The sequence below is a fragment of the Podarcis bocagei genome (assembly GCF_964188305.1).
Source record: "Podarcis bocagei genome assembly, chromosome: 17".
In the NCBI taxonomy this organism is placed as follows: Eukaryota; Metazoa; Chordata; class Lepidosauria; order Squamata; family Lacertidae; genus Podarcis; species Podarcis bocagei.
In genome coordinates, this window is record NC_138143.1 from 12,682,794 (window position 1) to 12,707,569 (window position 24,776).

The following is a 24,776-nucleotide window of genomic DNA, read 5'->3' on the forward strand; positions in this document are numbered from 1 at the left end:
GGATAGAAACAGCCAGTTTTCGTCTCCCTGCCGCTAAGCCCTCTTTGACATGTTAGATGTTCAGAAAGCGCAATGTCCCATAACCTTCCAAACCAACAATACCGGGATGGGGATATGGATTTCCAGTGACTAGCAATGGAGATTTTAGCTGCTGCTTAGAACATAAATACAAGAGGATAGCGGTCAATGGCTGGGTTGTATTGCTTTCTAGAGAAAGTGATGCCAAATCTGGATCCATTGCCAAGGGTTGACCCACAATAATAGGAATTAGATTGAACACCTGGGTCCAGAAGTCACTGAGAATGCAGATACTGCCATGAAATTATTTAGTACCCTCTGCAAAGGAAAAGGGGCTTAGCTTGGATTGTGGAGCATCAGTAATATATAGTCTGTGAAAATAGTCAGTTTACGCTCATCTCCTTGAACCCTGATGTCTTCAGTACCCTTGTGAGATGTTAGGTTTCATGAGATGGAACTTTCCCTGCCTTTTTGACGATGGGTGTGGCTTACCCCAGAGCCATTTGTCCTGTACGCTATTTTCATCTATTAAACAATATTCACAAACCACTTAATCAGAAAGACCGAAACAACCTGTAATATGCATCATGATAAAAGAAAAAATGGAAAACAAGTAGCATAATAAAATGTATCAATATAGAGATGAATTAAAGAGTTTTAGGAAAAATGCACCCAATAAAATTACATGTATTGTTAATTATTTCTTGTAGATTTTAACAACTCCCATTGATAATAAGATGGTTTGTTTATTTTATGTTTTGAAATACCGTGGAGATAATATCTGGTGGGATTTATAATCATGTTTACATTGTTCCATGCTCAGTAGAAACATCATAAAAAGGATATTGTGGCAAACTGCTGTCATTTGGAAGAGCTCAACATCCATCATGCTTCCTTGTAAGTTTATTGTTGTTTGAGGTTCTGCAGCTTTGGTTTGAATTCATTCATTCAGCCCTTCAGATGTTCTTGTCCAGGGATCAGCAATCATTTTCAGCAGGGGGCCAGTCCACTGTTCATCAGACCTTGTGGTGGGCCGGACTATATTTTTTGGGGGGGAGGGGATGAACGAATTCCTATGCCGCACATATAATCCAGAGATGCATTTTAGATAAAAGCTTACATTTTGCTCCTGTAAAAACATGCTGATTCCCAGACTGTCTAAGGGCCAGATTTAGAAGGCAATTGGGCTGGATCTGGCCCCTGGGCCTTAGCCTGCCTACCCATGCTCTTGTCTATACCACTTTAAAGGTAAATAAGAAAAATTTCAAAGCACCTGACTCTTTTTTATCTTGGCCACAAGATTCATACTCAATGGCAGAGTTACTGTTTTTCATGCACAATGCTCCAGATCCAATATTTTCCTGAAGGAGTATGAGGTAGCTTAGCAGGACTTGTGAAGACTGCAACCTAAGACGCTGCAGAGGTGCTACAATTTGGAATAGACACTGACTGCATGACTGTTTAAAAGGCAGGTTAAGATAGGCATGCTCCTCAATAAAATATTCTAGTGGTGTTCAGAGTTATGCCTTGTGAAGCTGTTAATTTTTCAATTGACAGGGATATTGTGAAGCCTCAAACTCTTCAGCTCACTTGCCTCTGTGCTCCTTCATCAGTTTGTGGGCTGTAGCCAGACATTCATTCACTGTGGAATCCCATCAATTATAAGAATACAGAATTGTAATCTACGGTGATGAGCTATGCCAAAATGTTGTCTGATTGCTAAAATTTTAGTTCTATGGAAAATTCAGTTTTGTAAACTGGCTCTATTGCCTCACTAAGTTGGGAGCAGACATTCCCAGGATTCCTCGAAAGGGAGATATCAGACATTCAACTCTGCAGTGTAGACGTGTTGGTAAAGTGAATGTCATAAAAGGTCTAAGGGGTGACACAATTATTTTGCTGGTTGCACAACTGTTGTGCTACGTTCGGTCTACTGAGGCCGGTTCTACCATTGGGCAAATGGAGGCGGCCTTTTCTCAGGCAGCTGTATAGCGTGCTGTTTAAGGCACATCAAATGGTTTGTTATTGCTATTGCATTTTTACTGTCACATTATGCATTTAGTATTTTTTATGTTGTAAAGTGGCCTGTGATAGTCAGCTGAAGGGCAGTACATAAATTTAATAAAGAACAAAAAATAAATAATCATTTTATGAACAAGCATCTCCCCCAGTATTTTTGTATAAAGCATCAGCGGACGAGCACTGTTGAAATCGGTAACATCTTTAAAGTTCATTTTCAGATTCTACATCAATGGGAAGAAAAAATCAAACAATAGTGACAGAATTTATCCTTGTTGGGTTTTCCAATTTCCCAGACCTGCAGGTTATGTTGTTTCTGGTGTTCTCTTTTATGTACCTGGTTACTTTGATGGGAAATATAATCATCATCACTACGATACGGCTTAACCGCAGCCTCCACATCCCCATGTACTTCTTCCTCTCCATCCTCTCCTTCTCAGAAATCTGCTACTCACTTGTCATTATCCCCAATATGCTTGCAAATCTTCTAAGAGTAAAGAAGACCATTTCCTTCATTGGCTGTGTTACTCAGATGTTCCTTTTCCTGGGCTTTGGGTGTACAAATTGTATGCTTCTAGCAGTGATGGGGTATGACCGATATGTCTCCATATGCAAACCGTTACGTTATCAGATTCTGATGAATCAAAGACTCTGCACCAAGCTGGTGGCTTGTTCAGCAACAACTGGATTTCTTTTTTCCACCTCAGAGACTATAATCATATTTACTTTGCCTTTCTGTGGACCAAATAAACTTAAGCACTTCTTTTGTGATTTATCACCTTTGCTTGAATTAGCCTGTGGCCGAAACTACATCGGGGAAATTGTCATTACCCTTATTTCTTTTTTGGTTGTAATTTGTTCATTCCTGTTCATCCTTCTCTCGTACATTTTAATTGCAAACACTGTCTTGAAAATCCCCACAACGGCTGGGAAGCATAAAGCCTTTTCTACTTGTGCCTCCCATCTTATCGTGGTCGTAGTGCACTTTGGGTGTGCTGGCATTATCTATTTAAGGCCCAAATCTAGTTACACGCTAGATGAGACTACTTTTATTTCTGTCTCTTACACAATGGTGACTCCCTTGTTGAACCCCTTGGTGTACAGCCTGAGAAACAAAGATGTTCAAATAGCACTTAAGAAATCGCTTGGCAAAAGCTCCTGCACCCAAAGAATGTGAAAATTAAGCGTTATCCACTTTGAAGAGGAATTATGAAACCCAACAAATGCTGTATCTGTAGTTTAATGGACAAAGAACACCTCAAATAGTATTGTAGCTTTTTCTCATCTTTTTTAAAATTCGTTTGTATATGAAATACTCACTTGGAAAAATGTGGCCTTGCTTTAGCATTTACAAACAACTTCGATTTTCTCTGTAGTAAATCACTGAAAAATAAATTGGGTTGTGGGAATTTTCTCATAATGAACCTGTAATCATTCAGCTCTGCAACAAAGGAAACATTTCTAAAGATGACTGTTGTTTTCTCCCAAATCTTAGCCCTCATTTTCACTACCAAACATTCAGGCAGAACTATTTCAAGTTCATATAGTGCTGAGACTGAAGTGTCAAAATTGTTCTTGTTGAATGGCTGGTACCCATATATTTCGGTTGGGGTCCATTTCTGCCTGTCTTTGTGGAGGTGGCTTTTTCTGCCTTTCCTTGTCCCCAGTAATTGCTATTTTTGAAGAGGGGATCATATCTGTTGCTTTTTCAAAGGTTGGAATTTATGTAACCAAACACACTTGATTTCTGCTCTTTTGCCTTCATGTGGTTTTTTCCTGACATTTGCTTTCTGTAACGTGTTGGCAAGGATGTAACAATATATTGTATACAAAATAAAGCATTGTAATTTCTCAATATGCATTTATTTAGCATTCATATTCATATAATTTAAACCTCATACTTTAATTTCTTTCAGAACCATGCCCAAAGAAAGGCTATACCAGTGGTGGCGAACCCATTGCACCCCATGCGAGGGGGGGCAGTTCAGCTTAGGAGCACTTCACTGCCTTCAGGTGGTGCTGGGGCTCTCAGATGCAGCTTTTGTGGCGGCGGTGGCGGAGGGACCCAGAGCTGGAGGGTGGCAGAGGCCTACTTGCTTGCCGCCCAGCCCGCCTTCCCTCACTCTCATAACAGAAGTGTGGCACTCAAAGTGGAAGTTATACTCAGAACAGAGCATGTTCCGCTTCCGAAAAAGGTTTGAAAACCAGAACACTCATTTCCGAGTTTGAAGTGTTCGGGTTCCAAGTAGTTTGAGAACTAAGCTGTTCGAAAACTGAGGCACCACTGTATTGCTCCACTCTCTCTCCACACAGATGCGCCACCCTTCCCTTCTAAACTAAAACCTCAGTATTCAGGTTAAATTGCCGTGTTGGCACTTTGCGATAAATGTGTTTGGGGTTGCAGTTTGGGCACCCAGTCTCTAAAAGGTTCGCCATCACTGCCATATGGAATTGAACTTCTGCATGCAGAGCATGTGCTCCACCAAAGAGTTATGACCCAGAGCTACAGGGGTGAGGGCGGCTAGCCAGGTTTTTTTGCCCTGGGTGAGGCCTCCAGGGGAGCGCCATTAAGACTCCCAACATATTTGTATGTGTGCGTGCAAATGTTCATGGGGAGGTGCCAAACTGGGTCTTTGACCCAGGGGAAATAAAGCCTAGTTTCTCCCATGCTTAAACATAAAATAAGATTCCAGTCCTCACAGTCCCAAAGGGTTGATTTAAATGAGAACACAGGATGCTGTCTTCTACTGACTCAAACCACATTGGCTCATCTAGCTCAGTATGGTCAACACTGACTGTGACGGTCCAGTTTACAGGCGGTCAAAGGATGTCGGGACCAGGGGCAAGATGGCGGGGTGGGAGCAGGAATGGGAGTCCGGAAGCCAGGAGTCCGGAAGCCAAGGGTCTGAGCAGGAATGGGAGTCCGGAAGCCAGGAGTCAGGAAGCCAAGGGTCTGAGGGTCAGAGAGCCGGGAGTCCAGAAGCCAAGGCTCCGAGGGTCAGGAAACCAGGAGTCAAGGAGCCAAGGGTCTGAGGATCAGGAAGCAAGGAGTCAAGAAGCCAAATGTAGCAAGGCAGGAAGCGTGTTGCTGTGGCAAAGAGCCAAAGGGAAATGCTGACCTTATATCCCTTCCCGGCTCTTGCCACCAGGTGCTGTGAGTTACCAATGGGCCTCACCTGTGCGGACGTGCCTTGCCTCTTCAGAACAAACTTAGGAAAGCCCCAGTCCTGCGAAGCCCTACCGGTCACAGGGCCTGGCTCCTGCAGGCACTCCTGACACTGACTGGCAGAAGCAGTTCTCTAGAGGGATTCTATCAGGGGGCATTCCCAGCTCCGCCTGCAGATCCTATTGGGGATTTCACATGCAAAAACACATGCTCTACAACTGAGCAATGGTCCTTTGCCAACCTGGACAGCAGTATGCAGCTGGTGGTTCTGGTTACCAGTGCAACATGCAAACATGCATACCTTGTTCATCTAGGGATTTCTCTTCTTCCTTGAAGACATTACAGCACCCCTCAGGGACAGGAAGCCCCACTCCCTTTCTGCTCCCCTGGCCCTGCATCAGAATGCTAGAGAGGTCCCACTTTCCAAACTATTTTGGTCTTGGCTGGAGGGAAATTCACTCATGGCCATTTTTGAGAATTCAAAAGTTGCAGTCTACACTTACAAGGGCAAAGGACCCACTTCCCAGCAAATAACTCACCAGGTGCTCCCCCATCCTTCTGAAGGTATGAGCCACAGAATGACCCTATTCCCTGTGAATGGCTTCCTGATGGTGGACCTCCCATGGAGACATGAGGAAGTGTCATCATGACCAATAGTGTCTTTCCACTTCTGCAAGCTCAGGTCCGCGAAATCGAAGAGGTTGTCCTGCAGCAAGGAGGGGTCTGCCTTGGACCACAGATCCAGGGACTTGGTTCTTATGCAGAGGAGAGGACAAGCTGAGGTGTCATAAAAGAGTCTGTGCTAAACGTCTCTAGCCTCCTAAATTGATTATGGGCCTCTCTTGGGGGTTCAGCTTTTTAGCAGGGGAAGGAAGGAGAGAGGTATTTCCCTCGTTACACATTGCCAGTGGATGAACACTTTGAGGATTTTGTGTATTTTACTGTCTGCTTTTATGGCATCTTGGCCTTTAAAATCTTTACAAGTTGTTTTGAAACTCTCTAGTAAAAATCAATTCATAAATTCAATTAATATCAATAATTATAAATCAATGGGGCTCAAGGGAGTGCTATTATACATGAGGTTTTAAAAATCTATCTTTCAGTCCCTCTGGGGTGCTTCCATGAGCCCAACCAGCAGTGGACATGGTGGATGTGAAAAAGAGATAAAAACAAATAAATGAGAATAAGCTCTCCAAATCCAGGTGAGGGCTGCCTCCTCTTCCATTTTCCTTGCAGATGGTGCCCATCAGCCACACATTTTGAGGAGATTTTGGCACCTCTCTATTGGAAAGCCTCTCTTACCTATGTGTCAAGTCACCACATTTTTTTAAACAGACAAAGGTTGCAGCTGGTTACATCTCTTTGCACACAGTGACACAATTTTTCATTTTGAGTGCAGAACTGATCCCAGGGTCTGCTCTCCCAAAAAGGTCCTTTGCTCCACTTTCCACACTAGACAGTAAGTAGCTAGCTAGTTACCCAGTGTTATGATGCTAAATTGACCCCTACGGTTGTAATTTCATGGGCAGTCATTTAATTTTATCCTGATTCTAATTTTTAAGCTGTATTTTAATCAATTGTTTGTGTTTTAATGTATTTGACGTTCGATGTTAGCTTCCCTGAGCCCGATCTAGGCTGGGAAGGGCGGGGTATAAATAAAAATTTACTTACTGGACTCCGAAGAAAACAGATGTCTCCGATGTAAACTGATCCAAAAAAAGACAGTTCTCTAAAGCAGCAAGACATCTCTGGTGTCAACTGAAGAAGACAGTTGAATGAGCTTTTAAGATCCTTTCAAACAACTCCCCTGGTTTCCTGGGAAGCAAAACATTCTGCAGCCCATTGTGAAGTCAGATCTTGGCCAAGGCCTCACCCAATGGACTGTGGGCTCTCTCTGTCTCTCTCTCTCTCTCCATCTCAGGCCCATGTCAACACTTGGTATCTTCATCCAGCTTCCAAGCACCTGCCCTGCCCCTTAATTTACCCCTCACCTGGAGGGCCAGGGCAGCTGGAAAAGAAAATATTGCCCCTCGTTTAACAAATATTGAACTGAAACGTTATAAAAGGAAATGAAATGCAAATTCATCTGGAAAAAGTGGTCTAAAGCATAAAGGGAATTTAAGATTCTCAATCTCCTTGGCAAGAAGCAGAACTTTCTTTCAGACAAATTATTCTCTGGCAATCACCACAAATAGAAAAGGCTTCACAATTGTACAGTTGCACTGGCACTATCACAATATGTTTTTAGGCACCACGCTGCCAGATGGTTTGCCCCACCCCCGCATTTGGTGCTGGTTCTTCTTCCATCACCCCTGCTTCTGCATGCAGAGCATGTGCTCCACCGAAGAGATATGACCCTTCCCTTCCAGAGCTAAATCACCCTGTTTTATGTGTCTAGATCCCAACTGCCCCCCCCCCGCTACTCCATGACATCTGACACCCTGGATCTGCTGTCTAGGGCTGATAGGAGTTGGGAGTTGAGAAACCAATTCAAGATGCTGGAAATGCACCTGAGGGAAGGAGTATTTAAGGGTGCAGGGCGGGGAGAGCATTTTACTGATTTGGGGGGAACGGGGAGGTGGTAATTCTCCTGCCATTTGGATGGAGACAAACCCAAAAAACTCAGAAAATTAACCAGAACACTCCCTGGGAGCATGGGATTTATGAAGGTCAAATAACCAAGGAGCATCTTTAAAAACTGCCAATGGGGTGGGGGGGGGGAGAACAAGGCTTCAGAATGTCTCCCCTCTTCCTTGCTTACCTTACCTTCTGTGGCAGCAGGGGAGGCAGAAGACCATTCTCTGGGCTTTCAACTGAGCCAAAGATAGTTGTCCGAAGGAGACAGATGTTTCCGATGCCAACTGATCCAAAAAAAGACAGTTCTCTGAAGCAGACAGACATCTGCAGTGTCAACTGATCTGAAGGAGACAGTTGAATGAGCTTTTAACTGATCTCAGGATTCTTTCAAACAACTCACCTGGTTTCCTGGGAAACAAAACATTCTGCAGCCCATTGTGAAGTCAGATCTTGGCCAAGGCCTCGCCCAATGGACTGGGGACTCTCTCTCTCTCTCCATCTCAGGCCCACATCAACACTTGGTATCCTCATCCAACTTCCAAGCACCTGCCCTGCCCCTTGATTTACCCCTCACCAGGAGGGCCAGGGCAGCTGGATCTGGGCTTCCTTTATAGTTTCCCCCAAACACCCCCTGCCTCACATCCCTATGGGAATCGAAGAGAAAAAAAAATGGGCCCTGACTGTGATCCAGTTTCCAACACCTCATAAAAACTCGCCTGTCTCCCCAAGGTGTTGGCTGGCCGGCTCTTCCTCATTTAGTCATTGTGTATTATCTGTTCCAGCGGTTTGAAAGTTCTTGCCTTTTCATTTTAGGGTGGGGACTTCTCTCTCCACCTGGCTAACTCACCACCCCTAGGCAGCTTTCAAAAACCACATTTGTACTCTCAGGGGGTCTTCCTTGGTGCTTTATTTTCACTTGAACACCCCACCTTTCCTCCAAGGAAGTCAAAGTGGTACACATGGTGTTCTTTCCCTGTGCAAATTATCCTGGCAATAACCCTCTGAGGTAAGCTAGGCTGCCTCCAATACTGGAAGGGGTATGAGGCTATGGTGGCTTTGAATGATGCCCCCCCCCCACACCCTGGGGTGGGGAATGAGAGCTGGGGATTTCACCCTGAGGGAGCCCCAACCCCACCATTCAAAATGGTATCACAGAACTTTAAATGTGTAGCATGGATACAGCCAAAGTTTAACAATACAAAAGTAAGACAAGCAGAAACAGAAGTTACCTCAGACCCAGATAAACGACACCACAAACCAACTTATGATGCTGAATCCCCCTTGAAAAGGAAATATAGCCCCTTATTTAACTAATATTAAACTGAAATGTTAAAAAAGCAACGAATCTGAAAAAGTGATCTAAAACAAAAAATGGATAAAAGCATAAGAGGAACTTAAGATTCTCAATCTCCCTGGCAAGATGCAGAACTCTTTCACAGACAAATTTACCACACATAGAATAGGCTTCACAGTTCTATAGTTGCACTGGGACTACCATCATATATTTTTAGGCACCAGGCAAAAAAGTTTTTTTCTATAACCAGGCCTTTGGCCTTTAACTCTCTCTGCCCCCTGCCTGCCCCCCAACACACATACACACAGAGAGAGATTCAGAGCAGAAGACATTACCCTCTCTCCCTTTTTCTTCCAGTGCCCTGTCTGCATTTCCAAGGAAAATGCTGAAGGAAGAGGTGACATGTTTCTGGGTCCACAAGCGGGCACCAAGAACGAGGAGGAATTTTTATAAAAGGGGCTTTATTCTCCCAAGTGAGGCTCGCTTGGTGCCTTCATTATACTACCTATAGGTACCAAGCAAAAACGTTCCTTGTCAACTGAGGCCTTGGGCTGAAGTAACATCTTATATTCTTTTAAATGTGTTTGTGGGAGAGGGGGGTGGTTTTTGTTTGTTTATGTTTTTCTTCTGTATTTTGTATTTCTATCTTGTATTTTTATGCCCTGAGATTTTCAGATGAGGGGGAAATCAATCAATTAAATTTCAGAGGAGCCTCTGAGATCCTTCACGTGAAATGAAAACGACAGCCCCAAGGAACTGTGCAGGTCCCTCAACTTCCCATTATTGCTCCACCCCCGCTGAAAAAAAGTTATCAAATGCGGATAAATATGAGATCATTAAAATAAAACACATAATATTTGTTATGTACTGAAGTTCTCACCCTGGGCCAGCAGGGGGATACTGTAGAAAGTTCAGGTCCACATATGCAAATAAGGGATCGAAAGTGACGTTCAGTGATTGGATAGTTACAGAAAATGGTTACTGTTGCGTTGTAGTGGAGCTCTATATAAGCAGGCTGGTTGAACCCTTCAGTTCAGTTCTGTTCCAGCTTACAAATAAAGAGCTGCTTTGGAGAAATCGCTGCGTCATCTGCTATGTCTAAACACTATTCAACACTGTTCATAGCTGAAGCAGACAGACTCTCACATTTTACAGAGAGCACAAAAGATAAAGTGGCTACTAAGTCACATGTCAGGGTGACTCAACAGTTAGCAGTTAGGCCTGAATAACTTTAGTAGGCCCAAATGACTGTGCAGTCCCAGCACTTCCCAGCCTGCTTTGCTGCTTCTGCTCTCATGTGTCTTTGTCACATGACATGTACCTCCATACACACTGCCCACACTTGTATCCGGAGGAGGTCACTTTGATGCAGTTAACCCAGCTGTTTTATTTATTAAACAATATTCGCAAACCACTTAATCAGAAAGACCGGAACAAACTGTAATATTCATCTTGATAAAATAAAAATTGGAAATCAAGTAGACATACTAAAATGTATCAATATAGATTAAGTCAACAGTTTTAGGGGAAAAAATACACCCAATAAAATTACATGTATTTTTACATTACTTGTAGATTTTAACAACTCCCACTGATAATAAGATGGTTGATTATTTTACGTTTTGAAACACCGTAGAGATAATATCAGGTGGGATTTCTAAGTGTTTACATCGTTCCATGCTAAATAAAAACATCATAAAAAGGATATTGTGGCAAATTGCTGTCACTTGGAAGAGCTCAACATCCAACCTGCTTCCTTGTAAGTTATTATTGTTATTGCATTTTTACAGCCACGTTATGCATTTTGTGTTTTTATGTTGTAAACTGGCTTGTGATATTCACTTGAAGGGCAGTACGTAAATTTACTAAAGAACAAAAAATAATAAATAATTTTATGAACAAGCATTTCCCCCCAGTATTTTTGTATAAAACATCAGCTGACAAGCACTGTTGCAATCTGTAACGCTTTTAAAGTTTATTTTCAGATGCTGCATCAATGGGAAGAGAAAATCAAACAGTGGTGACAGAATTTATCCTTGCTGGATTTTCCAATTTCCCAAACCTGCAGATTCCGTTGTTTCTGGTGTTCTCTCTAATTTACCTGGTTACTTTGATGGCAAATATAATCATCATCACTGCGATACGGCTTGACCGCAGCCTCCACATCCCCATGTACTTCTTCCTCTCCATCCTCTCCTTCTCAGAAATCTGCTATTCACTTGTCATTATCCCCAATATGCTTGCAAATCTTCTAAGAGAAAAGAAGACCATTTCCTTCATTGGCTGTGCTACTCAAATGTTCATTTTCCTGGGCTTTGGGTGCACAAATTGTATGCTTCTAGCAGTGATGGGGTATGACCGATATGTCTCCATATGCAAACCTTTACATTATCAGATTCTGATGAATCAAAGACTCTGTACCAAGCTGGTGGCTTGTTCAGCAACAACTGGATTTCTTTTTTCCACCTCAGAGACTATAATCATATTTACTTTGCCTTTCTGTGGACCAAATAAACTTAAGCACTTCTTTTGCGATTTAGCACCTTTGCTTGAATTAGCCTGTGGCCGAAACTACATAGGAGAAATTGTCATTTTCATTATTTGTGTTTTGGTTGTGTTTTGCTCATTCCTGTTCATCCTTCTCTCATACTTTTTAATTGTTAACACTGTCTTGAAAATCCCCACAACGGCTGGGAAGCAGAAAGCCTTTTCTACTTGTGCCTCCCATCTTATCGTGGTCGTAGTGCACTTTGGGTGTGCTTCCATTATCTATTTAAGGCCCAAATCCAGATATACACTAGATGAGGACACTTTTATTTCTGTCTCTTACACAATGGTGACTCCCTTGTTGAACCCCTTGGTGTACAGCCTGAGAAACAAAGATGTCCAAATAACGCTTAAGAAATCGCTTGGCAAAAGCTCCTGCACCCAAAGAATCTGAAAATCCAGAGGGAAATAGTTGTCACCTTGGAATCATGAAACACAACAAATTTTGTATAACTCTCTGGACAAAGAATATCTCTGATAGTTCTGCGGCTGTTCCTTATCTTTTTACTCATCTGGATATAGAATATTCATTTGGAAAATGGTGGGCTTGATTTAGTAGTTACAACTTTGATTTTCTGTTTAGTAAAATGCTGGAAAAGCCCCTGCTGCACCCAACAAATCTGAGAATCTAGAAGGAAATACAAGTTTTCACCTTGAAGAGGAATCATCAAATACAACAAATTTTGTATAACATTCTGGAGAAAGCAGATCTCTGATAGTACTGCAGCATTATCTTTCCACTCATCTAGATATGGAATATTCGTTTGGAAAATGGTGGGCTTGATTTAGTAGTTATAACTTTGATTATCTGTTTAGTAAAATGCTGGAAAGGCGTGGGTGGCACTGTGGTCCTTTTGAGTGAATCTGAGCAACGGGGTGAGCTCTCCTTGCTCAGTCCCAGCTCCTGCCAACCTAGCAGTTCGAAAACATGTCAAAGTGCAAGTAGATTAATAGGTACCACTCCCGCAGGAAGGTAAACGGCGTTTCCGTGCGCTGCTCTGGTTCGCCAGAAGCGGCTTAGTCATGCTGGCCACATGACCTGGAAGCTGTACGCCGGCTCCCTCGGCCAATAAAGCGAGATGAGCGCTGCAACCCCAGAGTTGTCCGCGACTGGACCTAATGGTCAGGGGTGCCTTTACCTTTACCTTTTAAAATGCTGGGAAATATATTGGTTTGAAAGGGGATTGTCTCATAAAGGAAGCTCTAGAACAAAAGACATGTTTCAAAAGATTACTCTTGTTTCTTCCCAAATCTTAACCCCAATTTCATGACAAAACATTCATGCAGAGTCATTAAGTGCTGAAACTTAACCAAGGCATCAAGATTGTTCTTTGTGTTAAAAAATCTTCTTGATGTCAGTGAGATAAGTCACTATGCAACGTTTAGAATACATCTGAAGGCAGTCCTGTTTCAGGAAGTTTCTTTAATGTTTAATTATGTTTTATATAATGTTTTAATGTTTTATTGTATGCTGGAAGCCGCCCAGAGTGGCTGGGGCAACCCAGCCAGATAGGCAGGGTAAAAATAATAAAATCATCATCATCATCGTGTACTGTATATTTGGGCTGGGGGCAGTTGGGTATGCTGGAAAAACTCAACATTTCTGCTTATCTTTGTGGAGGTGGCTTCTTCTGCTCTTGCTTCTCCCCAGTAAAGACTATTTTTAAACAGGGAATCATGTGAAAATATGTCTGTTGTTTTTCAGAAATTTGAATTGATGTGGAATGGACCTAATTTCTGCTCTTTGGCTTTCTCAAAGAACAATTAGTATGGCATATGTTCCTTTTCCTTAATTCTCCCATCTCATTAGGTTGAATTCAGTGAGGAGACCTTCGGAGCAAACAAATACAGTGGTACCTCAGGTTACATTCGCTTTAGGTTACAGACACTTCAGGTTACAGACTCCACTAACCCAGAAATAGTACCTCGGGTTAAGAACTTTGCTTCAGGATGAGAACAGAAATCTCATGGCTGCGGTGCAGCGGCAGTGGGAGGCCCCATTAACTAAAGTGGTACCTCAGGTTAAGAACAATTCCAGGTTAAGAACGGACCTCCAGAACGAATTAAGTTCTTAACCCGAGGTACCACTGTGCAGAATTAGTTTGCCTGTTCTGACAATTGCTTTTTGAAAATTGTTGGCTGACACATATACAGCACACGCAAAATGGAGCTTTGCCATTTTTACAGCATAAATTTATCTTAGCATTAATATTTATATAATTTAAACCTGCAGAGCAACATATGGGAAAAAAGCTTATAATTTTTATTTGCCCATTAGATTATTAGATATAGGGCCCTTCCAGATGGGGTTTTTACAAGGATCCCCTTCTGCATTTATGTGCTTATGGCTTTGCAGCGAAGAAGTGGTGGTGCTTGAAAAATGAATGGAAAAGTATTTCTCAGTATTCCACTCAGGACCTTGACCTTGAAGGGCAAAATATTTAGGGGAAAATATTCAGTTCTGTTTGGGGTTCAGGTGCTCCTGAACCAGTACCAAACAGAGTCAGTTTCTGGATCCAGCATCCGTGTCAACATGCTGCTGTCTGTATTTCTGCACTTTTATATGCATGCTGTTCTCCTTGGAGCATATACACCTGACATGCCTGTTTAAATTCTAGTTGCGTGACTTCTATTTATTTATTTTTAAATCCATCGGTTCTGCTCACTGCCTCAGAAAATTATGCCAGAGTAATGATTCACTAGCTTAATTGTTGTCACGGTTGTAGCAGAGGGTAAAATACCTGCCAGACTTTTTCAGATGCAATACAGCCCCAGAGCAGAAGGATTATTAAGCGCAAAAATCGATTGTGTTATGACCGACTGAAATTTGAATTATGGATTCTTCGGAAACGTTTACCATTTCTCCCCTACTGCTATATCCAAATCTGGATGCTCAGCTCATGTATTTATATGCGGAACATGCAGGAATGTAATAGTGGTTATTATACAAGGGGGAAACAGGCCGTTAAGAGACTTTTTAATGGAACCGCTTGAGGGAGAATTGAGAGAAGAAAGCCAAACGCCACTAAAGTAAAAAGCGTGGAAAGCATGTGGGTCTAAACAGGGAAGTAGCAATCATTTGCTACAGATTAATGTTTATACCTTTGGTGCTTTATTGAAACTTTGGAGCAAGGGAGGCCATGGGGGGATTAGTGGAGCGCATGGGTGGAATACTGGGAAATGCTTTTTCCGTCGTTTTTCAAGTATCCCTTCTTGTTCATTGCAAAGCGATAAGGACATAGATGCAGGAGGCAGAGGAACAGACTTCTCAACCTAGGTAAAGCAGAAGGTCAGTTGCTTCATCCCCCTAGGTTCTGGGGGTTGGGGTGGTGAAGGCAAGGGGACAGGTAGCACTACAGAGTGATACAGGAGCACCTTTCACAGGGCAACAGGACAAGACACTCCTCAGCTTTCTTTGACTTTCTGAGGTATATGCTACTGAGATTATGCATGTACAATTTGCCTATATTTCTGTGTGTGTCCATATAGAAGATCGATCAGAGCTAAAAGAGAGGAAGTGTGAATTTCTAAGAAAGGCTGCGTGATGGGGGCAAAAGTATAAAGAATAAAAGCTGTGAGATGTGGCGCCCCCAGGCAATTTCAATGTCTCTTATGCCGGCTTGAAGATGGCGCATGATGAACGTGAGGTTGCAAGGAGGTCCCTGCTTTGGAGGACAGAAGACTGAGCAACAGAAGATTCACTGATGGGGAAGACGAGCCGAGTTGTGACCATCTCTGCTCTGACATATCTGTCTCAGGTAAGGCGCCTTGGATTTTGGTTTGGCCAGAAAGGAAAGCCAGCAGGGAATTAGAATTCAAAAAGGAATCTGTATTGTGAAATGTAGAAGGCATCTCTCAGTCATGTAGTGGAGAGAGAGAGAAGAATGAAATATCTGGCTGGGGTGTAGAACAAAAATTAATATTATATCCCTTGAGGAAGAAGGCAAAGATAGCTCAGTTGGTTAGAATGCGGTGTTGATAACACCAGGGTTGCAGGTTTGATCCCTGTATATTCAGGTTGGATTAGATGACCCTTAGAGTCCCTTCTGATTCTATGATTTAAAAATGGAGTGGATGTAGAGGAAAGAATAAAAGCCACTTTGACTTTTTCATCTCTTGAAGATTCCTCAGGTGACACTGCAGGAGAGCTGTTCAGGCACTGACCAGTGAGTATGTTCATGGAATTAACTGCTTCTTGCAGTAGATTGAAATTTTGAGTGAAATTAAGTAAAATTTTGCCTCAGTTTTCAGGTGGAAGAGGGGGAGACACACACTCTTTGGCAATGGTCTCAATCATGGGTAGGCAAACTAAGGTCCGGGGGCCAGATCCAGCCCAATCGCCTTCTCAATCCGGCCCGTGGACGGTCCAGGAATCAGAGTGTTTTTACATGAGTAGAATGTTTCCTTTTATTTAAAATGCAGCTCTGGGTTATTTGTGGGGCATAGGAATTTGTTTATCACCCCCCCCCCAATATTGTCCGGTCCCCCACAAGGTCTGAGAGACAGTGGACCGGCCCCCTGCTGGAAAAGTTTGCTGACCCCTGTAAGGAAAGCTTGGGTCCTCGAGAAAGTGTATTTAGTAATGATACAAACTCCATCATTTCCTAACTGGTTTCATTGTGCAGGGGGCTGCAACAGCCATTTTAAAGAAGTTACAGATGCCCAAGAAATTTTGGGGAACTTGGCATCCAACTTCGAACATCCAAAATAAGAGGGGGACTTGGGGGCCACCTATCAGAATCCCCTTCAGTAACAAGGCCATAGCTGTCAACTTTTCCCTTTTCTTGCGAGAAATCCTATTCGGAATAATGGAATTTCCCTTTTAAAAAAGGGAAACGTTGACAGCTATGAACAAGGCAGGGAAAGGGATATTGTACTGGGTCACTTTGAACTTGTTGGTGTGGGTTTCCCTGTGTGCTTGTGTCAATTTCTCCTAAAGGGCCAGTTACCATAGCCTAGTTTAACAATTTTTCATGGAAATGTGTTCAGATGTTGCCCAATTTTTGGAAAATTTGACTCACTCTTCCACTAAGCGTTTTGTCATTGTGGATTTGTAATGTCTGGGAATCAGTCTTAAGGTGAGTCCTGGACCACATGCTTCAAACGTGAATCCATGCTTGATGCACAGAGTCACAACTTTTGAAGGGCACTCGGCTTCTTTGCCTCTTAGGGCCAGGTTTAGAGAGATCCTTAAATAATGTCAGTGAGTGCTGTGGAAATTGTGTGTGCAGAAGAGGAGTTCTGAGCTACTTGGAACCAGCTGAACGTAGTCTTGAAAGGAACAGTCTCACTTTAAAAGCTTATATTGCCTGCCTTCTTTCAAACAAGCATCTCATTGTAAGCCCTTTGTTATCACCCAGTAAATTTCCTGCGTTTATCTGCACTTGGGATGTTCAAAGAAAAGAAGTATTAGAGATGGCTGAGGCTTAAGATGTTTGAAGTAACTGTGCAGTTTACAAAACCAAATCATTTATTGATTCAATCTATTATATTCATATCCTGCCTTTCTCCCAAGGTGGTCTTCAGCTAAATACCATGAAACAGATGAATGTTAAGCATTGATTAAACAGTCCTGTCTCCTCTGATCACTTTAAATGCACAGATGCTACTTAACAAATCTCGAGTAACCAAGCAAAGGGAAATAGGGGCGTTCATGGATGTGCAAACCTGGCTTTTATTTCTATGATATTAACATTTTCTTGAATCGCCAGTTCTCCCCAAAGCTGCTCAAGCCAAAACTGGGTCCATCTCTGGTACATCTGGTAAGTTTCTTTTTTGGGAAAAAACATGTTGTAACTGTGCCAGTTGTGTGATGTTTGTGTTGATGAATGATGCCACCAGCTGCACGCTGTCCTGGGATGTGCATTGTGACAGCCTGGGGTTTCTGTGCAGTGCTGAGTGCTGTTTCCATTGAAGCCTAATTTTCACTGAAGACCCAAACCTGTGCTAGGGCTGTGCCACATCAATCTGCAGGTTGGGGCTTGTATCCAACTGATTTCTGCTCAGAGTAGAGCCATTGAAATTAATGGGCCTAAATAAATCCGTTCTGGGAGTCTGTTTGACCCCCAAAATGGTTCAAAAACCAAGGTGCAGATTCTGATTGGCTGCAGGAGCTTCCTGCAGCCAATCGGAAGCTGCAGAAGCATCATCAGATGTTTGGCTTCCAAAAAACGTTCACAAACCGGAACACTCACTTCTGGGTTTGTGACATTTGGGAGTTGAGTTGTTCAACAACTAAGGCATTTGACTACCAAAATACCACTGTACTGGTAAATTAGAAATTCTTCATTTTTTGATGTCCTGCTTCTAAATTTTGCAAGACCAACATGCACATGTGGTTTACAGTAGGTTCCAACAGTAGTTCGTATATTTTTTCTTCTCAGTTACCAGATCTGCACGTGTGCATTGATAAAACACCACACAGAAACAAAGTTCAAGAGTGCCTGGGTAGTGTTTTGTCATTCTAGATGTGGGGCAGGGGGAGTGGGGCAGGGAAGGCAAATACAGTCGTACCTTGGATCTCAAACGCCCTGGCTTCCAAGCAAATCGGCTCCCAAATGATCAAAACCCAGAAGTGAGTGTTCCAGTTTTCAAACGTTCTTTAGGAAGCTGATCATTTGATGGAGCTTCTGCAGCTTCTGATTGGCTGCAGGGGCTTCCTGCAGCCAATCAGAAGTTGTGCTTTGGTTTCCAAATGTTTTGGAAGTTGAACGGACTTCTGGAACGGATTCCGTTTGACATCCAAGGTACAACTGTAAACTGAAGGAACAAATTGAATTACTCTGCTTCTGGAACAAACGGCAGACATAGGAACCAACTCCTATGTATTCCAAAGTATTTGAGGGGGCCGAGTCCCTCAAAAGTTGATGGGCATTGCCATTCAAATGGTGAGTGTGCACCATCACAGCGAGAGAGAGACGCCAAAATGCCCAGCAGGCCAGGAATTTATCCTTGCTCTGGGCATGGGGCCAGGCCTCGCTATTGTCTAGTTGTTCCCGTGCCCAGGAGAACGCCCTCTAATTCTTTCCGCCATTGGCCAATTTGGTGGCAGGAGGACGATAGGACAATTCACAGAGGAGGCCCGGGGGGGCGCCGACAAAGCTGCCAGCCCGAGAAGGGGCAAACGGACTTATTTTGGAACAAAAGGATGGACTGCTGGGAAATCTGCTCATCGCTTGATTCATGATGTTTGGGTTACTACACATGGGCTTAACCGGGGGGGGGGGCAGGGAGCAGCTTCCCCCCTAAATCAAGTAAATCAATGAAAATACTTAACTGAGGTTCTGCCCCGCCCCCAAATGAAGCCTGACCCCGCAACATAAAGCCTGGCTATGCTAAGGTTACCATATTTTTTTCAAAGAATCTGGGGACACTTTTTATAAAAAAAAGAGGGGGAAAAGATATTTTTAAAAAGTTATTTTAAAAAATTAAGAAGTAATATCTTCTCTTCTGTGGTCTCCTCTGTCATGTGGTCTTCCTCTGGGCCCCGGCCTGCTGTCTTGGAGCGCTAGCCACCGTGGAATAGGCTCAGGTCAGTCCTGGGCTCAGCCACGTGTCCTTGCCCTCCCGGTGCTCTCCTACCTCTTCTCCTGAGTGGCGGCAGCGGTGTGGCAAGGTCGGGGCTCCCCTCTTTTTTCTCCATCCTTTTTCTCTCTCTGCCTTCTCCTTTCCTCCTTCTCCCTGCGTCGGCTCCGGGGTTTTCCTGGCCCCAGAGCACTGCTGGGCAGTTGGCCATGTGCTCTTGCACCTGGCTCGATTTGGGTTGTGTGTGTGTGTGTCTGCAGTTCCCCCAGTTGACGCGCCGGGCGTCCCCGGTTCCCCCTCAGCAGTAGTGGCGGCAGTGGCAGTCTCAGCAGCCCGGAGCCAGCCTGGTAGCGCAGTTGTCTCTGGCTGGCTTCAGGATCTGCTCGCTGCCGTGGCGCCCGCCATTTTGTGTCGCTGGAAGTCCCCATATGATGTGCCTTGTGCCGTTGAACCAATCATGCAACATTCGTCCCCCTACAAATAAATCTACAACACTTAAAATATAAATCCGGGGACATTAAATGAAACCTGGGGATATTCCGGGGACGGATTTCATCCGGGGACAGATTTATAAATCCGGGGACTGTCCCCAGGAAACAGGGATGTCTGGTAACCATAGGCTATGCCCATGTTCCTACTTAGTATGAGCAATAAACAGCAGTGGTTCTGACTCTCCCCTTCTTTCCCCCCACTTCTGGGCTTGTGGTTGTGATGGTTGGGCTGCTCCTCCTCTGCGGCCTCGTCTCTGTCTGTGTGAGGTACTGCTGCCTTCACTGCCACCCAGCCGGGGAAGACGACAACTCCCGGCCCTATGAAGTCACAGTCATCGCATTTGATCACGACAGCACTCTTCAAAGCACCATCACTTGTGAGTTGAGCAACCATACTAGTCCCATGCTAGCTGCTTAAAATCTATAGAAAGGTTCCTACTAGAGAAAAATGGCAGATCGAGTTAAAGGACTACAGTGGTACCTCGGGTTACAGACACTTCACGTTACAGACACTTCAGGTTACAGACTCCGCTAAACCAGAAATAGTACCTCAGGTTAAGAACTTTGCTTCAGGATGAGAACAGAAATCGTGCTCCGGCGGCAGCGGAAGGCCCCATTGGCTAAAGTGGTACCTCAGGTTAAGAACAGTTTCAGATTAAGACCAGACCTCCACAACAAGTTAAGTTCTTAACCCGAGGTACCACTGTATGCTGAAATGGCTAAAATGACCGGAAAGGTCAGAAATCAGGAAGACCGAAATTTTAATAAGGAATGGGGAGAACTTACAACTTATGTTAAAGACCATTCTAAACAGTTAAAATCATTAGTAGAATTGGAATATCACTTGTTGTTGAAGGTGGATTCTGGACATAATGGAAGAGGTAAAAGGTTTGGAGTACAGTGGTTGGGGAGGTGGGGGGGAATGGGGGGAAATAATGAAGATGATGTGTTTTGATAATTTGTTATGTTGAAATTGTCAATAAAAATAAAAAAACAACCCTCAGCTGCCAGGACTCCTTGCCCGTTAATAATAATAATAATAATAATAATAATAATAATAATAATAATAATTTATTATTTATACCCCGCCCATCTGGCTGGGCTTCCCCAGCCACTCTGGGCAGCTTCCAAAAGAATATTAAAATACTATAATACATCAAACATTAAAAGCTTCCCGAAACAGGGCTGCCTTCAGATGTCTTCTAAAAGGCTGGTAGTTGTTGTTCTCTTTGACATCTGGTGGGAGGGCGTTCCACAGGGAAGGCGCCACTACCGAGAAGGCCCTCTGCCTGGTTCCCTGTAACTTGGCTTCTTGCAGTGAGGAAACCGCCAGAAGGCCCTCGGCGCTGGATCGGCGCTGGTAGAATGATGGGGGTGGAGACGCTCCTTCAGATATACTGGACCAAGGCCGTTTAGGGCTTTAAAGGTCAGCACCAACACCCCACGTTGTGGGGGCACCTGATTGCAACCCCTCAAAAATGAGCGCCCAGGGCCATGGCCCCCCTGCCCCCTCCCACTACGTCTCTTCTGTGTTATATTGGACAATAAATTCTATGTGCACTCTGTGTGCATTCTGTAGTGTGCATTCCTTTGGCGGAAACCCCCTTGACCATCGATCAATCACAGCATTAGGGTCATTCTTATCCTCGCTCATTCCTGATATTTAAGGTCCTGGAAGTAACCTGAAGAGTTGTGTGTTCTCCTCGTTTTCAGCCTTCCATTCGGTGTTTGGTCCAGCTGCTAGAAGAATGCTTGCAGTAGCTCATTCCCACAGCGTTCTCCCAGCCATACATTACCCTGCTGGGATGGAGACACCCCCTATTTACGAGGAGGCTGTGCACATGAGTAGATTCAGAGTGGCTAGAAGTGGAGAACCAGCCCCAGAGTCACAGCCGGAGGAGAAACAGTCGGTGGATGCCGAGAAAGGACAGCAAGCAGATCAGCCATCAAGCCAAGGCTCCTGAACCAGATCATCATCAAGTATTGCCAAGACTACTTCAAATTATGTTCCTTTGGTAGCTGTACTGTTTTCTAATGCTACAATTCTCAAATTCCCCAGAGAGGCTTGGGAAACCCAGCCGGATGGGCAGGGTATAAATATTACATTATTATTATTATTATTATTATTATTATTATTATTATTATTATTATTATTATCATCACGATGCATTAAATAAATTGCATACAACCTGTAGCAATGTGGAAATACATTGTATGCAAGAGCAGAGATTTTACACGTGTTTCCAAAGTTTGTATTTCTCTTGGACTCTTAAATCAATCACTAGCGCTGTAAAATATAACCTGGAAGCACAACACAAATGTTTGCAGTGAATTTCAATTCATGATCTATGTTTAATCACTGACCATCCGTTGCTGCCTTGACTTTTCATGTGGTGTTTTCTTCTTAATGATGTACATAATAGGTTGCCTGCTTTTGAGTCCTTAATCCTTAAACTATCACTAGTTATCATTACATGATTAGTGAGAATGGTGATTAATTGAAGGAGGCCATTAAAGTATTTGAGTGGGGGAAATACTGTTGTTGCTTTTTTTAAAAAAAAAAGATGTGAGTTAAGATATGGTGTGCAATTAATTCATTGGGTCTCTTTTTCCATGCCTGAGGACCTGGGTGAAGCGTGATGGCTGAATTGCAAACTGTTAACGCTGCAGGAAGTAAACAAGTCTGAAGTCTTTCCATTCCTTGATTCAGCCATCAAATTCAGCACAAGGTGGCCTGGTGGCAGATTAGAAAAGGGAGCTGAATAGCCACATACATCTGAGCCGGCAGCTTTTCTTTCTTGCAGCTTGTTGTTGTTGTTTAGTCGTTTAGTCGTGTCCCCATGGACCAGAGCACGCCATGACCCCATGGACCAGAGCACGCCAGGCACTCCTGTCTTCCACTGCCTCCCGCAGTTTGGTCAAACTCATGCTGGTAGCTTCGAGAACACTGTCCAACCATCTCGTTCTCTCTCGTCCCCTTCTCCTTGTGCCCTCCATCTTCCCCAACATCAGGGTCTTTTCCAGGGAGTCTTCTCTTCTCATGAGGTAGCCAAAGTATTGGAGCCTCAGCTTCAGGATCTCTCCTTCCAGTGAGCACTCAGGGCTGATTTCCTTAAGAATGGATAGGCTTGATCTTCTTGCAGTCCATGGGACTCTCAAGAGTCTCCTCCACCACCATAATTCAAAAGCATCAATTCTTTGGTGATCAGCCTTCTTTATGGTGCAGCTCTCACTTCCATACATCACTACTGGGAAAACCATAGCTTTTACTATACGGACCTTTGTTGTTATTGCAGCTAGGTTACATTTATTCCAACAAAAGCTTGTTTTTTTCCTGGCATGTACCTCCCTCCCTTTCCTCTGTCACAAACATGTTTCAACTACAGATTTGCGCTGGCATTGTAGTGAAGCCAGGACAGCACTCAAAACTTATGATCTAGCCTTGTCCTGTATTAATTCAAATGTTCGTGCTGTACACCATTACTTCCTGGTGTCCTCTGCCTTGATGGATGGCAATAAGATTGGTCCCTGCAAATCCTATTAGCTAAGCAGCTATAATCAAATACTGAAAGGATCGGACAGCCCCCCTGATTGCATTATATTTGGGAGACCTTTTTTCTTTTGCAGCAAAAGAAAAGTTCACCTTTAGCTGGAAGCACAAAGAACATAAAACACCCTGAGACCTGGGACTCCTATTTAGAGTTCCATATGATCTATATGGGATGTGGGTGGCGCTGTGGGTTGAACCACAGAGCCTAGGACTTGCCGATCAGAAGGTCGGCGGTTCGAATCCCCACGACGGGGTGAGCTCCCGTTGCTCGGTCCCAGCTCCTGCCAAACTAGCAGTTCGAAAGCACATCAAAGCACAAGTAGATAAATAGGTACCACTCTGGCGGGAAGGTAAACGGCGTTTCTGTGCGCTGCTCTGGTTTGCCAGAAGTGGCTTAGTCCTGCTGGCCACATGACCTGGAAGCTGTACACCGGCTCCCTCGGCCAATAAAGCGAGATGAGCGCCGCAACCCCAGAGTCGATCATGACTGGACCTAATGGTCAGGGGTCCCTTTACCTTTATGATCTATATGCCAAATGGGTTCTGCTGGAGTCTATCCTTTTTCCATTTGACCTCTTCTCTCCCTCCCCCTCCCCCCCCCACATATTGCCCTTGGGTGGAATCTACACACATATAAAAACCGTTCTGAAATTATTATTTTTAAAAGCATTTTGAAAAATACATTGAATTTTCCATAAGGCTCACCATTCCCATCTAGTGTCACATTGTATATTGCACTTAAAACACACAACACAATTAAAATGTTTTATTTGCAGCTGAATAGCTGAGTCCTTGTTTATGAATATATCGATCTGACTTTGTATAGCACTAACCCATCCAAGAAAACAGACTTTCTTTGCTGGTACCTTCCCTACTGTTGTTTTTATTTCTTGTTTGTATTGCTATAAAATAGTTTAAATCAATAAACTATTGTAGAAGCTATTAATAAAAAACATAAATATGATGCCTGCATCTGTGCCATTTGCTAATTTAATGGGTTTAAGCTAAATCAACTGGTTATGGAATTATTTGTCCAATTTTTGAACTGGAAACAGATTTTATTCACTAGCAGTAATTTCGTTTTGTGTGTGCTGTTATTATAATTCTTCGAGCTAAACTTCATTGCACTTATTAGTTGTGCCAAAACAAATTCTGCGAAATTCAGCTTGTGTTACCTGGAGTGTTGGAAATGCCATTTAAATCAATCAAAGCTGTTTAACTTCCTTTCTGACTGGCGCATGCCTGGCAATTGTTCAGACATACCGTATTTTTTGCTCTATAAGGCTCACTTTTTCCCTCCTAAAAAGTAAGGGGAAATGTGTGTGCATCTTATGGAGCGAATGCAGGCTGTGCAGCTATCCCAGAAGCCAGAACAGCAAGAGGGATCGCTGTGCAGCAAAAGCAGCGATCCCTCTTGCTGTTCTGGCTTCTGAGATTCAGAATATTTTTTTTCTTGTTTTCCTCCTCCAAAAACTAGGTGCGTCTTGTGGTCTGGTGCGTCTTATAGAGCGAAAAATACGGTAGGTGAACCTACAAGACCTTACACAGATTGTGCTGTACGAATGTTTGGAAGTCGGCAATTGCCAAGAA

At 43.5% G+C, this 24,776-nt stretch overlaps 3 protein-coding genes across 5 annotated transcripts; all 3 read left to right on the forward strand.

The window, feature by feature from the left end:
- The first annotated feature begins 770 nt into the window (after positions 1–770).
- Positions 771–3,401, forward strand: LOC308576860 (olfactory receptor 10T2-like). The gene has a single exon (XM_081176877.1). The coding sequence runs from the start codon at positions 2,270–2,272 to the stop codon at positions 3,212–3,214; it is 945 nt and encodes a 314-aa protein (XP_081033003.1). The 5' UTR covers positions 771–2,269; the 3' UTR covers positions 3,215–3,401.
- A 6,154-nt stretch (positions 3,402–9,555) lies between these two features.
- On the forward strand, positions 9,556–13,090 carry LOC308576841 (olfactory receptor 10T2-like). Of its 2 annotated transcripts, none has more exons than XM_081176845.1 (2): positions 9,556–9,630; positions 11,049–13,075. In XM_081176845.1, the coding sequence occupies exon 2, from the start codon at positions 11,071–11,073 to the stop codon at positions 12,013–12,015; it is 945 nt and encodes a 314-aa protein (XP_081032971.1). In that variant the 5' UTR covers positions 9,556–9,630; positions 11,049–11,070; the 3' UTR covers positions 12,016–13,075. The 2 variants fall into 2 exon arrangements, with proteins under 2 accessions (XP_081032971.1, XP_081032970.1); XM_081176844.1 differs by lacking the exon at positions 9,556–9,630 and adding an exon at positions 10,131–10,833 and having other exon boundaries at positions 11,060–13,090.
- Positions 13,091–14,297: 1,207 nt separating this feature from the next.
- On the forward strand, positions 14,298–23,779 carry TMEM52B (transmembrane protein 52B). 2 transcript variants are annotated; one of them, XM_081177059.1, is made up of 6 exons: positions 14,298–14,910; positions 15,248–15,379; positions 15,744–15,787; positions 17,333–17,382; positions 19,843–20,013; positions 21,350–23,779. In XM_081177059.1, the coding sequence occupies exons 2-6, from the start codon at positions 15,326–15,328 to the stop codon at positions 21,598–21,600; spliced, it is 570 nt and encodes a 189-aa protein (XP_081033185.1). In that variant the 5' UTR covers positions 14,298–14,910; positions 15,248–15,325; the 3' UTR covers positions 21,601–23,779. The 2 variants fall into 2 exon arrangements, with proteins under 2 accessions (XP_081033185.1, XP_081033186.1); XM_081177060.1 differs by having other exon boundaries at positions 14,298–14,898.
- The last annotated feature ends 997 nt before the right edge of the window (positions 23,780–24,776 follow it).